The 16,301-nt window shown below is 40.3% G+C and overlaps 1 protein-coding gene across 1 annotated transcript in view; it reads right to left on the minus strand.

Moving 5' to 3' along the window:
* LOC113146152 (cadherin-4-like) overlaps positions 1-16,301 on the minus strand; it is a 214,607-nt gene that overhangs the window by 31,086 nt on the left and 167,220 nt on the right. Inside the window, exons 6-7 of the mRNA XM_026333461.1 lie at positions 6,906-7,061; positions 1,873-2,017 (exon numbers count right to left, since the gene is read on the minus strand). Coding sequence (XP_026189246.1) covers positions 1,873-2,017; positions 6,906-7,061 — 301 coding nt within the window. The remainder of the gene's footprint in view (positions 1-1,872; positions 2,018-6,905; positions 7,062-16,301) is intronic.

Below are 16,301 nucleotides of genomic sequence, written 5' to 3' on the forward strand. Positions count from 1 at the left end.
TCTGCTGCACTGCTCTGTTTAATCAGTCATCCTATAAACGGATTGTAGTGACAGATATTGGCAATAATCACACTGATACCTGATAATATGTATATAAATGTGGCTAATAAACCATAACATGTTCCGTAAGAGTTTGCTAACACTGGCTGTAATATTCATTGATCTTTGCAGATTTCTTCCGGAGAAATGTCAGACACCTGTTCTGTAAATAATGTCAGCAGCTAAAAGCAGAAATAAGCACAGACATATGCAGTGTTTTTTTTTTATAGCTGTATAACTCAAAAGATATTTTGCATTTACTGGTGACAGATATTGGTCAACCTTAATCACAGCATTCTGATTTGTATTGTTCTGATAAGTATGCACAGAAATGGTGCTAATAAACCATCAAGATATTTGATCACTTGCAGATTTCTGCCAGCCTTAAAATAGCTGGAAAGCTGTTCTGTAAATAAGCAAGTAAGCAAAGACATAAAGTATATGCAGGCACAGTTCTGCTGCACAGAATAAGCCACTATCCTTCCATGAATGCACCACTTGTTTGCTTTCCTGCCTCCACATACTCATATAACTCTGTGGGATCACTGCCTGTCACCCAATCTCTCCATCTCTCTCCCTCTTGCTCTCCCTCTCTTGTAGCTGATTCTAATTGCCAGAGATAGTGATATCATGCCAGTGACAGCCCCTGTCCGAGGATAATTGTAACCGCAGCTCCCATTTCAAACTTCATTACATTTCAAAGCAACATTTGTCAATGACTCGGCCAGAGGGAGCACTCTAAAGGCCTCTCAGTGAGCCGAGAAAAAAAGCTGGGAGGAACAGTGGGAGGGAGGGGAAGAGAGAGAGAGAAATAAAGGACAGTCTCCATATTTGGTTTGATTCCAAATAGAATGACTCAGGCCTCCACCCATTATTTTTTTTCTATAGATGGAGGGATAGAGAGAAGGAGATGAAGAATCACAATGTGCCACACATCGACGGGTTAATTTCATTAGGCTGCACTCTTAGGGGGTTTAATGTGCACCCTTTGTATGGGCGTCCTAAGCTGTGCCTGACAGGATTAGGTCCCCATAATGACTCTTTAATTTGCAAACTAATTCAAGTCTGTAATTGGCCTTCCATTGAAACCACTGGAGCTCTAAATTCTAAAACTCTCTTTTTTTATGATTATTGTTCAGCTGAATGTCATGTGTACCACAGGGACTTGACTGTTGTCTGTGTGTGTGTGTGTGTGTGCGTGTGTGTGTGTGTGTGTGTGTGAGGGTGTGTGTGTGTGTGTGTGTGTGGAGGGGGGGTCATGGCAGAAAGAAAAAATAAAAGACAGAAAGAAAAAAGACAGACAGAATGAAAGAGAATGAAAGAAAGAAAGAAAGAAAAGAAAAAAAAAAAGAAAATGAACACCTGGACCCCTCTTGAGATCACTCTAGTGCAATAAACTCTGCCTCATCAAGCTCACACACACACACACACACATGCACACAGAGAGCTCATCTCTGTGATTCTTCCGCTCTGAGGTTGGACATAAAATGACCCAGTGGTGCTACAGTGTGGTACATTTAATCCTCAATCTCCTCTCCAGCCTGAGAACCCTCTTTGGTTTATGGCCACTGCTGCAGCCAGCTAAATGAAAAGCCTCTGTAGGAAACAGATTTTCCGTCTGTCTACTACATCAGGGGGAATGGAAAATTCTCTGTTGCGTCAAAGATTCACTGGCATAGTCATACTTTTAATGGCACCAATCTCCCCTGGTATACCAGCTTGCAGGTCTTCTGTCCACTTCTATCTAATTATTTTTTTTAACAAATGCATCTATCCTATAATCAGTATGGCTTCATACTTGTTCTTGTTTTCTGTGCATTCATGTGTCAATACCTGGTTTAGAGCCTTCATCCACAGAGCCATTGTAGACCTGGTTTTTGAACTCAGGTCTGTTATCGTTCATGTCAATGACGAAGATGTATAGATCGATGGGATTCTCAACCTGGTTCCCATTCATGTCCACAGCATGAGCACGCAACTGAAAACATAAGCATATAAGAAGTTAGGTTAGAGTCTACATTTAGGATTGTGGGAGCATAAAGCAATGAATTTCAATAATTTATCATGAGTCTGTGAGGAATGTGTCTGCTGGTTTTCAGGAGAAAACATTTAACGTAAACATTTGGTGCTGATAAATGAAAAAGAAAATTTCCTATATGACATACAATGAACAATAGCTCAGTAGCTCTCAGATTACAGATTGTTCTAAATTTCCTATATTTTCGATTTGTCATACAACAGGAGTGTGAGTTAATAAAGAGTGGGAGGTCTAAAATCTCTCTAAAAAGTGTCCTCCAATTGTCCTAGTGACTAAATCCAGGATAAGAGAAAAGAGGAACTAAAAAGTGTTGATACAGTTATGTCAATGGTTCTCAAGCCTTAGAGTGAGTTCACAGAAATATGTTTTAGGAGCAGTGGCAAGTGCAGAGAGAGTTGTGTCCTGGGTCTTTCCTATCAGGTGACCTAAACGTCTGATCGCTAGGCCCTGTAGGTACATCCTGACAGGAGGCTCTTCAGACACTACTCAAGACTCAGAAATACTTCAACCTCCCATGCAAGGTTTTGGAAAGAAAATGTATACTAGCTGGTAAACGTTTGTGAATTTCTTCTATTTCCATATCTTCTAAGAAAAGCATGCAGTACAGTTAGTGTTAAAAGAACACTGTTCCTGAAATAACCTAGTGATATTTGGTACCTAAAATAATATTTAGTATAGTTTTGCCTGGTCCAGATCAGTTTTGGTAGTTCATTTTTAAGTGTTTGCATCTAATATTCATGTTACTGAAATGTTATGTAATACATAGTTACATAGAGATGAAAAAAGTGTTGTCAGAGTTTTCCACCAGTGTGGAAAATAAAAACAATCAATCACATTATTTTAATATATACAATTTTCTCCATACCATATCTAAATGTGGAGAGGTGGTTTAAAATGTTCACTGAAAAAGCCTCACAGCGGGGCAGATATATCTAATTTTTTATTTTTATTTTTTTTAACCTTCTAACCATAATGAGGCCACACAGCTGTCAGTCAGCACATGAAGTCTAAGGTTTCTGATTCCTAAATTAGCTGAGACAGAGTACAGAATGAGGACGTAGGGCAGAGCGTAGCAGAGCAGGGAGTGGTTGGTGGAGTGGTTGGCTTTCATACCTCAGAACTTGCATATTCTTGCTTAAATTGGCTCTACATTCTATATTTAAAAAGGCTGTTACTGCTTATTTTTAACAGTATTTTTAAACGGTAGTTGGGATGTTTGAAACTCACTCAGGATAGATGCCCTTATCTCTCTGTGAATTCCTTGCTATCTCCACTCTGAGAGGTGGACTGAAGAAACTGGGAAACAACATAAATAAAACACCAAAAAACCAAAAGCAAATATTTTTTACCCTTCAAGGTGAAAACTTTGAAAGCTCATTTAAAGTTAAACAGAACTCCTCTGCATTGTTTTCTGAATTTGGTATTTAATCCTGCTCATGAACACACTGACTGATAAGGTCTACGTTATGGAGTTATACAGTTTATACAGTAAGAGTTTCTAAAAGTCTAAACTTAGCAATATTAAACAGAGAAAGATTTAGGATATTTTTCTTGCTGAGAAATTGCCAGTGCGGTCATGCACTTTCTCAGACTTCTTATCTCCTTTACACTTAGTCCCTCAAAGTTTTTATCTCAGCACAAACCAAAACAAGAAACATCTTATTTTGTTGGAAGTTGGCTTTGTTGCAAAGACAAGGTTCCTGTTTCAGGATCGTTGTGGTGAATCCCAGGGCTGTCTGGTTTTGTTTGAAAGTGAGTCCTGAAATCTCCAGTCAGCCCATCTCAGATTCAACTGAGCTGTGCTCACATCAATGGAATCACCAACTAGGATTTCTCACAAAGTTCGGACATAGTTATTACTAGAATCAATACATGCTGTAAAATGTGCTGCTTTCTGTTTTATGAAGTCTGAATAAAAAAAAAAACAGAAACAGATAAGAAAATCCAAATAAATGAAAATGAGAATAGAGAAAATAAGTGAATTATCAAGGATGTGTTTAAAGAAGTGTTTGTTTTGTTTTGGGCAAACCAACAGATTGAAGTGGCATTTTAAAGTTAACTCTGGTTCCTGAGCAAGCTGTTTGATTCTCTTCACCTTACCTGGCAATGTTTATATCCCTGAACATGACTTATTGACTGGGAATCCTGTCAGCTGGAAACACTGGGGATGTTTAGTTTACATCATACAAAGTATCCAGATACTATCCACGTCCTGCTCCTAACAACATAGACTGGTAAATATTTATTCTGTCAAAATGTCAGCAATCAATTTCAGGTGAAGGACCCTCTGATTTATTTGATGCTAGGCATATCCATCTAGAGGAAGGCCAAAGGAAAAGGGACAGTAAATTGACCAAAACAAAAATGAAAACATGTTAGGACGAGATAGAGGAGGGAGATGAGAAATGAAACATAAGGAGATTTTTTTATGGATTATATATAGAGAATTTGGGTAATAGTATTTTTTCCATGTGAGCATGCCTGTTGAGAAACCTGTTACCTGTCTGCTGCAAGACCATGAGAGCCAGAGAAGTGAAAAAGCCTCTAGGCTCATTGTGGCAGCAAATGGAATAAGTAGCATTTTCCATCAGCTGCTTCTCCACAAAGAGGCAAAGCTCCTCTCCACTGCTGCTCATCCTCTGCTTCCCCTCCACATCACCACCTAAATTGTGTCTTCAGGTCTCCCTGAGGTTAATTTGACTTTACTTTTTCCACTGCATTGTCTGATCTGTCCTGCACCCAATATCCATGTGCTGCCATCGCATATCGTATCTCACTGTGCTGTAACAGGCTAGGAGCCAGGCCTCTTATCTCCACCTCCCCTCATCCCTCCATCCCTCATGCACCCACACGCTAATTCAATAACAGCAGGAGTCAGAGATTACTGCCATGTTTAAAGAAGGCAAAATGTAATTCTGGGTCCACATTAAAGTTATTATCTTGAAAGGCAGAGGGAGAAAACAGACACTACCAGGCAGTGCTCGGCATTTGGCGAGGAGGCAGCATCCTGATAGAGATAACAACAGAGCCAGAAGCTCCAAGGTTTTTTCCATCATCAGAATGCATCTTGTTGCATGGCTGGTTTTGAATTTCAAAGTGCTCATTCTTTTGAAATAAAAGGAACTACACCGTAACTTTGCCGTGTCCTTGCATGAAATATAAAGTAAACAAAAGAAAGAGCACAAAGTCAAATTCTGACTTTGTGTATATAGTAGCTTTCCTGAATAATGTTACTCAGTAAATGAAACTGTCTCTGTCTTTTAAAGTTACCGGATTAAGGAGGTTCATCTTTTATACAGTACAGTTTAATTGCTTTTCTGCTGCTCCAACAGCATCTGCAACACCTTTCCTGGTGTGGTTACATGTACGTTTACCGTCTGTCATCTGCTTTCTTCCTGCACTTTGTACTCCACACCTACACTTTTCCTCTACTACAAACATGGAAATAAACTTAAGCAGCCTTTAGCAAGCTCCCTTCATTCTTAACAAATCACCTTATTGATTGGAGATTCTTGGAGATATAAATCTGCTCAGCTTCTACTAAAACGTTGGGCTTGCCAGCTTGCCAGGACTGTAACTCAGACTAAGTTCCCATATAAATACAAGGATAGCGGCAGGTACAGAGACAGAAACAGAAACAGAAACTTTAAGTGCTAAACCCAGTGTGTTTGCTTACTACATAAAAGCCTCAGGGCTCTCTTTTCATGGCAGTGAGAAGACTAGCTTAAGCAGCAACATAATATATATACACTTTCTTAAATTTGAAATGTGCTGCCGCACTGATATTTCCAAAGGCTAGACCAGAATGCCCAGCTGAGTGACAGGAGAAGAGAGGAGAGAGGTGACAGGAGAGGCACAAAGAGATGGAGTTCATTTAAATCATTCAAGATCCTAAAATCATGCAGAGTCTAAACAGATGTGTATATGGAAAAAAAAGGTTTTAGACTGAAACAGCACAGAACAAACACAGCCATGTATAGTGCACTGGGCCATAACCTTTTTTTACATTACTATTTGTGTAAAGTTTAAAAATTTACAGTGCGTTAATTTGACGTTTGGTAAGTGGCATACTACTTGATCAGTCTTTATGGCAATTTAGCATTAAGATTGGGGCATTAAGCCTTCAGCCTCAGCTCTCTGGCTGCAAAGCTGTTGGAAGCTCAGGTTCCTTGCTCAGGGCCACTTTAGCAACAGTAGATAAAAGAATATTTCAACATTTTGAGAATGATCTCTATTTGCTGCTTTTGAGAATTAAATGGTAAGATCAATACTAGTCTTATATCTTTATGCCGAATATAAAGCTAGTCCAGGAGATAATTAGCTTCTATAAGAGTGAAAAGGTGCAAATTGGAATCTCTCTTTCCAGCTGTGCACTGAAAATTGAGCTGTTCATCACAATGATGAAAGTACATGAAAACAGATGCCTCCTCTAGAACATGGTTTTTACTTCCCATGATGTTGATGCTACTAACTTAATGCAATATTATGTAAAGTTTACTAAATTAATGTGATTAAATGATTTCTAAAACTTTGTGTTTTGTAGGTTGAGGAAAATATGTTGTTTTATTATCATATTATTATATATTTTACTATTTTTTTTAAACAACTGTCTTCTATCCACTGTATTATATATCCACTTCTATCCATTATGCAAAATGAAAAAGTTGACCCCCATGTTTCTGTTGAGATGGTGAAGAGACTAGTGTGTCAGATGGTTAATTGGCTGAATAATACTGTTTGTAGGATTCATCTCAGAGGTCACAGCTGTTACTTGTGCATGTATGTGTGTGTGTGAGTATGTGTGAGAGAGAGAGAGAGAGAAACTCACATGATAAGAAGAGCGATGTTCTCGATCAAGGGGTTTGGTGACGAACATCTTTCCAAGAACTGGATCAATATTGAACACTTCGTTGGGTGGTTGATCAGCTCCTACTCCAGTAATGCTGTATCGGATTGAGATATCCTGGTCCTGGTCTGAACGGATCTGTATCATGATAAACAAAGAGAGGAACACAAAGTCACTGAAGTGATTATCAGCGTCTCATACTGTGTTTCACCAAGCCATCCTTTCTCACACCCTAGAAACTAAACTCAAATGCACAGTTACCATGGCCAATCTGCACCTATTGGTGCAATATTTACTGTGAGAGTGAGATGTTTGTTATTCAAGGACCAGTCTGTGATATAGAAGCTTGGAATTTAATAATTTTGTCCGTACACAATCTCAGAAACCTGATATTGCATATTAGTCACTGGAAACATGCACACACCAACGCAGAAACCCAGGGCATGCACTCTCACAACGATGCACACTCACACATACACGTACACACACATTCATCACAGTTTGGCATTTCTAGCTACCACATATTCAAGAATTCCATTAGTGCTCCCACAGGGAGTGCGATGCATTGTGTTTGGCAGAATTGGACTTCTTCAAAAGAGAAATTTAAATTCAATACTTCAGGGAGGGAGAAATGAAATCAACATATATTTAATGTTAACTTTGACAGTCAGGTAGTGATTTATAAAGACTTGCTGGAGCCATGCTGGGAATGCAGACAGGTTGTGAACAAAAAATGACAATTAGAAAGGAAAGTGAAAATATGAGGTTGTAATTGCTGTGTAATTAGGGAAGCAACAACAGGCAGCATAACAATAAACATATTTTGAGGAGGCAGAAATGGGCCAGAAGAAAATAACAGTCTGAAATCCAGGGTGGACACGAGGGGAGAATTACTTAATAACTCTGGGAGATGGGAAGCAGAATGTTTTCTGAGAAATAGGTTTGGTTCATCTTTCCTTGCCAGATAGACAGCTAATAGGGGCATTAAGTGCACTGCTAGGCCTGTGATTTGTACTGAAGTGCTGTGTAATTGAGACTCATCTGGAGGAGTTTTTCAATTTAATGCCAAAATAGAGCCCAAACCTCCAAGCATCACATCTCTGTCCATTAGCTACATGACAACCTGTGACCATCAGCAGGTGTGTCAACATGATTACAGTGTGCTTGCATGTACTATACACACATTTGTAGAGCTATCCTTTAGAGGACATTCATTGAGATAACCATAATACCAAGTCTTAACCCTCAGCACTGGCTAACTACCTCAAACTGGTGCTCATGATGTATATCATATCTCATATAAACAACTTAAATTTTGTTTCTTCTGGGCTACTGTGAGTGGGAAGAGTGAGAGCTACACCTGTTGTGTCCAGGTTTTCCCTAGGCCTGGTCATAACATGGGGACCCAGCTCTGGTCCCTGTCTATGTAAAAAGGTTTCTGTCCCCACAGTGTGGGTTAAAACATGCACACACATGCACAAACACACACACACACACACACACACACACACACACACACACACACACACACACAAACACATGCACGCACGCACACACGCTCTCTCACGCACAGACACACACACACACACACACACACACACACACACACAGACAGCAATGGCCATTCTTTTTCCTCTAATCAATGAGTATTTCAGTGGAAAGCTTGAGTGCACCACAAGAAAGACTGTCCGAAGTTCTCCCCATCTTTCACCACTCGAGGAACCAATTTAGCCACACTTTTGACACATCAGGAATTCTGCCCTGCCGAGAAAATAGCTGGAGCAACTAACAAGGACAAGGTAAGGACGTACAGTATTAGACAGGTGTCATCCTGACTCTTCCAATGGCTGGAATAAAAACTGTCACCATCACTGACACTGCTATTACCACTATTTGCTTTCTCTTTCTCTTGATCAGGATCAACATTATCCTCCACTCTCTTTTATAAAGGTCTGGCCAAGGTGTGCCTTTCTAATCAAACAACTCTGATAAGTCATAGGCATCTTCACTGTAAGACTGCTAGAAGAGCTGTCACAACATCCCACTAATGCTATTTGTGCATGTCTGTATGTGTTTTCTTTAGGAAATAGGGGGAGGAGAACGTCAGAAGCCTCTGCACAAATCTCAGTGAATTACTGCTGACAGCTATGATAATTAACGAACTCCAGGCATCGACTGCTATTACTTCAAAGAAACTCTACCCGTTAAACACCAACAAACTAACAAATATCTAGCTCGCAGCTCAGTTGAACTCTCAGTGTACTGCCATTACCCTCCTGTATAGGCAAAGCAAAAAGATTCATGCAGTGACTCCCTCTGCCTCTCCTGCAGCTTTATAAAATACAACCAATTATTACACATCCGTCTGCCAAACTGTCCCCCTCTCATTCATCCCTCTTCTCTCCTCCCCTCTCGATGTCTCTCCTTCCCTCTGCCCTCCCTTCTCCCTCTCATCTCTACTCCTCCCCTCTCCTCTCATCTCTCCCCTCTGTTGTACTCTCTCATCAGTCTCTGCTCTCTCTCTTTCTTTGCTTCAGGTCTCCATGGGGACAGAAGTCATGCATGAAAAATGAAATTACTTCAATCCGTTGGCCTTGGCAGTGGCATATAAATCCTCACCAGTTAGGAAGTGATAGCTCTCCATAATTCCATTTGGGTTTTCCCCGCCCCCTGATTTCCCACCCGTTTCCAAGTCGTCCTGCTTGGGGGAGAAAGAGATTCAACTGCACGTTTCCAGTCATTTCAGCCAATTAGCTCTCCCTCCCACAACGTTTTTAAAACTGTGGGGGAACGATGTCAGAACTGTTATCCTGATCGGTTTCTACCAAAATATTTGGGCATGGTTATATGTGTGCACATATGCACACATGCACACTCATACATGCACAATTTTGCTTTCTCTGCCAGTGAAACATTTTGTGTATAGCAATTAATGATGTCAAGAATGAGTTATATTTTAACATCATTTCACCTCCAATTCCCACACCAAGCTTGTCTGGATGGAGCTCACAACAAGCAAAGACATGACAAAGTGCTGCCGCCACTATGTCTGGCTTGTGATTAATAATGCATGTAATGAATCACATGCACATATACATGGTTATGCATTACAGAATCCAATAAGGGTTGTCAACCAAATTAATATAGCTGTTGTTGCATGTTATCAGACACTCGTTTTATTGCAGAATATTGTGACAGTCATTTCACTACTGGGCAGCTCTCACCGTCAGTCTGTCTTTTTATTTTCAGAAATGGAGGAAATGTGTTGGAAAAAGCCCAGCATGAGATGAACATGAAGAGCTTCTCATAACTGTGTAAGTACTTTTTATTTCCTTTAATGAAAAGAGGGAAACTCTCTCACTTCCCCACTATCTTGCACCTCACACTGGAATACATAATAACTCACACATACACACAAAATGTCTCCATTCAATAATAAGTAACAAAAGAATTCATTTTCAAGAGTGCCAATAATAATCAAAAACTGCTTTTCAGTTCCTTTCCTTTCTTTGTCATTTTCTTTCATTCCTTCTGATTATTCTTCTTTTGTCTTGTTCGTGAGTGTGTATATGAATCTATAAAGGAGAGAGAATGGACAAGACGTACTCAGCTAAGAGAGCTTGACAGTGACTGTGAGAGAGCCAGACATAGAGACAGAGACAGAGAGGGAGAGAGAGAGTCATGGCTGTATCATTTGGCATCAGAAACCAGACACTGTCTAAATGACCTATTTGTCGATGGATCAAAGCAATTCCCTTCATTACTGACAACTTGTCTGGTTCTTTAAGGAGATCTTATCAGTAAGCTTAGCTCCCTTCTGCCAGGCAAAACTGAATCAAATGAGAAATTACCATGCCACCGGGTCTTTGGGGAAAAACAGAGAAGTGGAGATGAAAGGAGAATGAATAACACAGAAGTGCAGCTCTACCACCAAAGTCACTGGTGTGCAAAGGAATTAATTCTCACTTAAAAATTCATGTTAACTAACACTTTAAGAAGTATCTTATGATTCTTATTTAGATATGTGACTGCAGTGCATATTGTAGATATAAGCTATTATTTATCATATTTTAATGATTGGTGGAATAAACATATTAAAATTGCAATGTTTGATTAAATGATCTATACTCCATGCTGACAGGTTAACATTAGTGTGAGAAAAGCACAATAACATAAGTGGCTATAAAAAAACTTTGTCTAAAACACATCAATGTAATGTTGTTTATACTAAGCAACCAGAAACCCAAACTAGTTTACAGTATAATGCTACAAAACAAGATGTAGATGCTTCTCTGTAACCCATCACATAAACATATACTGGACAGAAAAAAAATTACAGTAGAAACAAGTACTTATCATATACAACAAAACTGACTACACCCCTTTAAAAAAAAAAGAAAAATAATCTAAAATTGTATCTATAATTCTGTTATTGTTAAAGTGTAAGGCATTTATATCTTGTGTATGATTAAAAGCATGTTAGATAGACTACGTTGCAATGTGAGACATAGAAAAGTGAGAAATGTGAGCATGTGGCTCCACGTGATAAGAAATTGTCTAAAGTAGTAAGAAACCACATTGTGAGGCTTCATAAAGATGGGAGAGGGTACAAGTGCATGTGCAGGCCACAAACATAAGTCAAAACATCTGAAGAAATAGTTAGAAAGTGGAGGAAGAGCCATACTACCATGAACAGACGGTGCAGTGGTGTTTACTGTTCTGGCCGCCTACAGTCATTGAGGGCACAGGGTCTTGTTTCAAACATCCTGCCTCTATCTAATGGTGTTCCACAAGGAAGCACATTGGGTCCTGCTCTGTTTAACATTTACATTAATAATATTGCACTGGTCAAATCAGGTTAATAAAGCCTGCTTGTGTCTACATTTGGGTTCTACCTCTCCTTCTTCATCACCTCCATGCATACTTTGCTGGAGATCTGCAGGAGTCTACAACTCCCTTTCCACGAGGCAAGGCGGCAATGTGTCTCAGTCTCCAGCGTTCCAGGCTCCAGTGCCCCAGTTCCCGGCTAGCCTGTCAGTTGGTGTGCCCAAATCTCTCATCGCTGCCCAGTGTTCAGGACCTCAGTGCGCTGATCAGGCCGTCCCCGCTGAGGTCCCACTCCAGCAGCCAGAACCTCAGTACGCCGACGTGGCCGTCCCAGCTGAGGTCCCACTCCAGCAGCCAGAACCTCAGTACGCCGACGTGGCCGTCCCCACTGAGATTCCACTCCTGCAACCCGAACCTCAGTGCGCCGACGACAGCGTCCCCGGTGAGGTTCTCCTCCAGTAATGCAAACCTCAGTGTGCCGATGAGGTTAGAGTCTATCCCTGAGAAGCTAGAACCAGACCCAGAGCCAGAGTCCAGCGCTGCAGAGCCAGAACCAGAGCCAGAGTCTAGCACTGAGAGGCTAGAACCAGACCCAGAGCCAGAGTCCAGTGCTGCGGAACCAGAACCAGAGCCAGAGTCCAGTGCTGCGGAACCAGAACCAGAGTCAGAGTCCAGCGCTGCGGAGCCAGAGCCAAGCGCTGCGAAGCCAGAACCAGAGTCAGAGTCAGAGTCCAGCGCTGCAGAGCCAGAACCAGAGCCAGAGTCCAGCGCTGCCGAGCTAGAGTCCAGCACTGCGAAACCAGAGCCAGAGCCAGAGCCTAAATCCAGTGCCATCAGTGCTACAGAGCCTGAGCTGCACCTGTTCCTCTCTTGCCTGAGAGGCCGCCCCCCCAAATGGCCTTGGACCTACGCCTGCCTCAGAGGCCGTCCACCCGAACGGCCTCGGACCTACCCCTGCCTGAGAGGCCGTCCACCCAAACGGCCTCGGACCTACGCCTGACAATTTCTGTTTTTCAAATGAACTGCTTGAATTTTCCATTTTGGTTTTTGGTTTCCTGTGTTGGGCTTATGAGTTACTGATAACTTTATGTCTCCTTAGTTCATTAGTTTCACCTGTTTGCCATTAGTCTTGGTTCTGAGTCTATTTATATCTCCTGTTTTTCTTTGTTCAGTGTCAGAGCATTGCATTGTATTGTATGTATTGCGCTGTATTGCAACAGTGAGAAGAGAAGGTTTTTGTTTTATGTCCAGAATGGCGAGTGGCGTTGTTGTCTGACTGCCTGCCCGCTGAGTTGCAGAGATATTTTGTGTAGTTTGCCTGGTCAAATCAGGTTAATAAAGCCTGCTTGTGTCTGCATTTGGGTCCTACCTCTCCTTCGTCATCACCACCACCAACACTTCATAACACCAAGTGTGTGCTTGTATAACTATATTTTGTATATAATATATACAGTAAGGCTATGCAGTAAACTACAATCTCAAAAATGATCAGAACTAAACCAACACCCTAATAGAGTTAAATATTTAAGGAAATAATACATTTATACAGTATTAACAGTGGATCACATAAAGCCTGTATATGAAATTGGTCTCTCTTAGAGAGGAACCACTGAGAATTCTGACCGATTCTCTGCAGTTCCCCTCGGCTCTATGGAGTTGCACAGCATTTGTCACCCCATTGTTTTGTTTTTTGGGCTGCAGCTCAACTGTTTGACTCTCACTGCTCTAATAGCTTTGATTTTTTTTTTTGGCTACAGTATGGGCAGCTGGTTTCAGCAAAAAAGTTTTGAAGACCCATTGTACGCTATGTGCTGAGCTCCAAAGTTACCAGACAAAGTTAGTGACTAATTGGTATCTGCTGAACACTGTGGATCTTTTAGCCACTAAAGAAAACAATATTTCCATCAGTGGAGAGGAAAGCAGCGCTAAAAGAAGACTGAACACTGTACTTTCATTCATCACCTAGCCTGAACCATAATTCCACATAAACGCTAACGTTGCTTCCTATTTGCAGGATATGTAAACAATAGTTGTTTGCTGTCAAGTTCATCATAGGTACGTAGTGATATGTCAAGGTTGTGTATGCCAATTGTTTCTTCTGCCCTCAACTGGTGAAAAGCTCTTAGTGAAGGATTAACACGTTTACAAAAGGTACATATTGCATGGCTGTTTTAAATTAAATAGCATTGCACATAGCTTTACATTTTTCTGATCGCTAAATTGAGTTGGGTATTCAGCTCCCGTAGCAGTTATTGCATAAGCTCAACATAATTTAGCCTTAGGTCTTTAAAGTTACCTTTGTTGATAACATGTTAACACAAGAAGACTTTAGATATTTGTCTGTCTCCTGTTCATATATCTTCATATCTTTATTTCTTTGTTTGAGCTTTTCTCTTATTTATGTGATGCTCTGTTGCATTCTATGTGCAAACAAGAGTAAATGATCACAGTTACATTTGTGCTTGGATTGCTGCCACACACCATTTTCTAGATGAGGCTCATTGTACTGTTTGAATAATTGTAGTTTAAACTTGCAATTTTCTTTATTTTACCTTTCAGTTACTTTTTAGAATGTGTTTGTCCTTCGAAATGAAAATACTAAAAACTGGGTCCAGATCTGGGACAAACACCTGCTACAGCACCGGGGTGACAGTTCTGTTTGCTGCCCTTTTCACTCATTTCTGTTTTGTTGACCTGTTATAGGAACGAATTTAGTTGATATTGATGTTTTTGCCTTGTATTTTCTGTTTCATGGGGTAAATAAAAACCCACTGGCTCAGCTTGGCTGGCTCTAATTTTGAGGCGTTTCAAGTTAAATCTCAGGCAACAGTGGACCCCTCTGCTTTGTGTGATACCAAAGCCTTCCTGGGCATATTACCCTTACATTTCTTTGCCTCAGTATTCAAGCTTCTCCTCAGTCCATGCAACTCTAACCACGGCAGATTAGGAGAGAAAGGGTTATATGTAAACAACAGGGAAGACTGCAGAGAGGCTTACTAATCCAGTATACACAATTCAAAGTAGAAATTGCTGTGTTCAGAAATACTGTCTTAGCCAGTATACTTGTTACATCTGTAGGCCTGTCCTTCTCACCAGAGGGTGGAGTTGTTGTGAAAGTGATGATATTATAAAAAGAAGAAACGATGACTTAGGACCAGCTCTGGTGCTGTTTTTACAGGAGCAGAAAATAGTATTTTTGCTTCATAAACCAAGAAAGGAGGAATTATGACAGTGACAATGGAGCGTGTTCCAGTCACATCAATGATCAATGAGTGACCCTTTTCAAAAGCATCTCATTGATAAAACAGTAATTATAAAACCATTAGCACATTTTAGTCCCAAACAGGATAACTGCTTTTCTCCTTGCTTGTTTTTGATTAACAGCATTTATTTATAAATGTATAAATAAGAGGAACTGACTAGGTGCTTTCAGTTCTCAGTCAGGGCATGCACAACTACAGTCATTACACATACATTTTATAATAGCCTATTCCCATCCTTGAAGAACAGATATAAAGGTAATCTAAGGTTTAGCATGCACAGACAATAGCAGTTGTCATATGCATTGCTTGTATGCTTTGCTCTCATTGATCTTGAAATGAGATTCAAGCAATTACCATAGAAATTATACATACATTAAAGTGTACACTGCTCTTTGCTCCTGTACATCCTTGTCTAGTCAGGTTGTATATTCAGAAAGTCAGACTGAACTGGATTAAGTCAACTGGCCTTACCACAGCTAACTTTTCTACAAGTACAAGGAACAAGTACAAAGCACAACTAATTTCATGCCTTTAATGTGCAGCTGAGGGTGGTGGAGGGAAAATCAGACTGTAGGCCTGTTCACACTGTGGTCACACTAAGGGTTGTGATGATCAGACATATACTGTTCGATTGCGACTTTGTGCACACATGGCTCACAAAGTTTTATTTAACTTTAGTTTGAGATGTACAACAAGAGTAACATTAGTGCATACATAAAGACAAATACATGCACACTTTAATTCTGTAATCTACAGAGAGCACCTGAGTTTCAGACATACAATTTTGGACTGCGTGTTCTTTGTGTACTCTTTCTTCTTTTATGCTGAGCCTTGTCAGTCAGAGGAGATTCAGACTTTGTAATAGGAAATAAAGAGGGGCCACATGTCCTGGATTAATTTCTGACACTTCTTCAAATTTATTTTCAGTTTTCTTGAAGTGTGACACAGAATGAAGAAATATAAAGGATGTGGCTGACAGTTTTTTCAACAAACTGGCCACATGTTACTGTTCATTGGAGAAAATGGTGCAAACATAAACCACATTAAAGTCTGTTTGCAATAAATCCAGTGTCAGACCTTCCTAGAAATCACCTGACACTGATTGGACAAAAACCACAAATTTCAGCCAGATTAAAATGAAGCTTAAACTGTTATGGAGTTTTGTGCATAAGGTCTTCCAGACAGCTTCAAATAAATGGCAGGCAGAATCTGTGAAGCTCTATTTGAAAATAGAAGAGACCTCAAAATTTTTTAAATAAATGAAAAGTAATTTTTGACTTGCCAATTA

This window comes from Mastacembelus armatus, chromosome 7, assembly GCF_900324485.2.
Source record: "Mastacembelus armatus chromosome 7, fMasArm1.2, whole genome shotgun sequence".
Classification (NCBI taxonomy): Eukaryota; Metazoa; Chordata; class Actinopteri; order Synbranchiformes; family Mastacembelidae; genus Mastacembelus; species Mastacembelus armatus.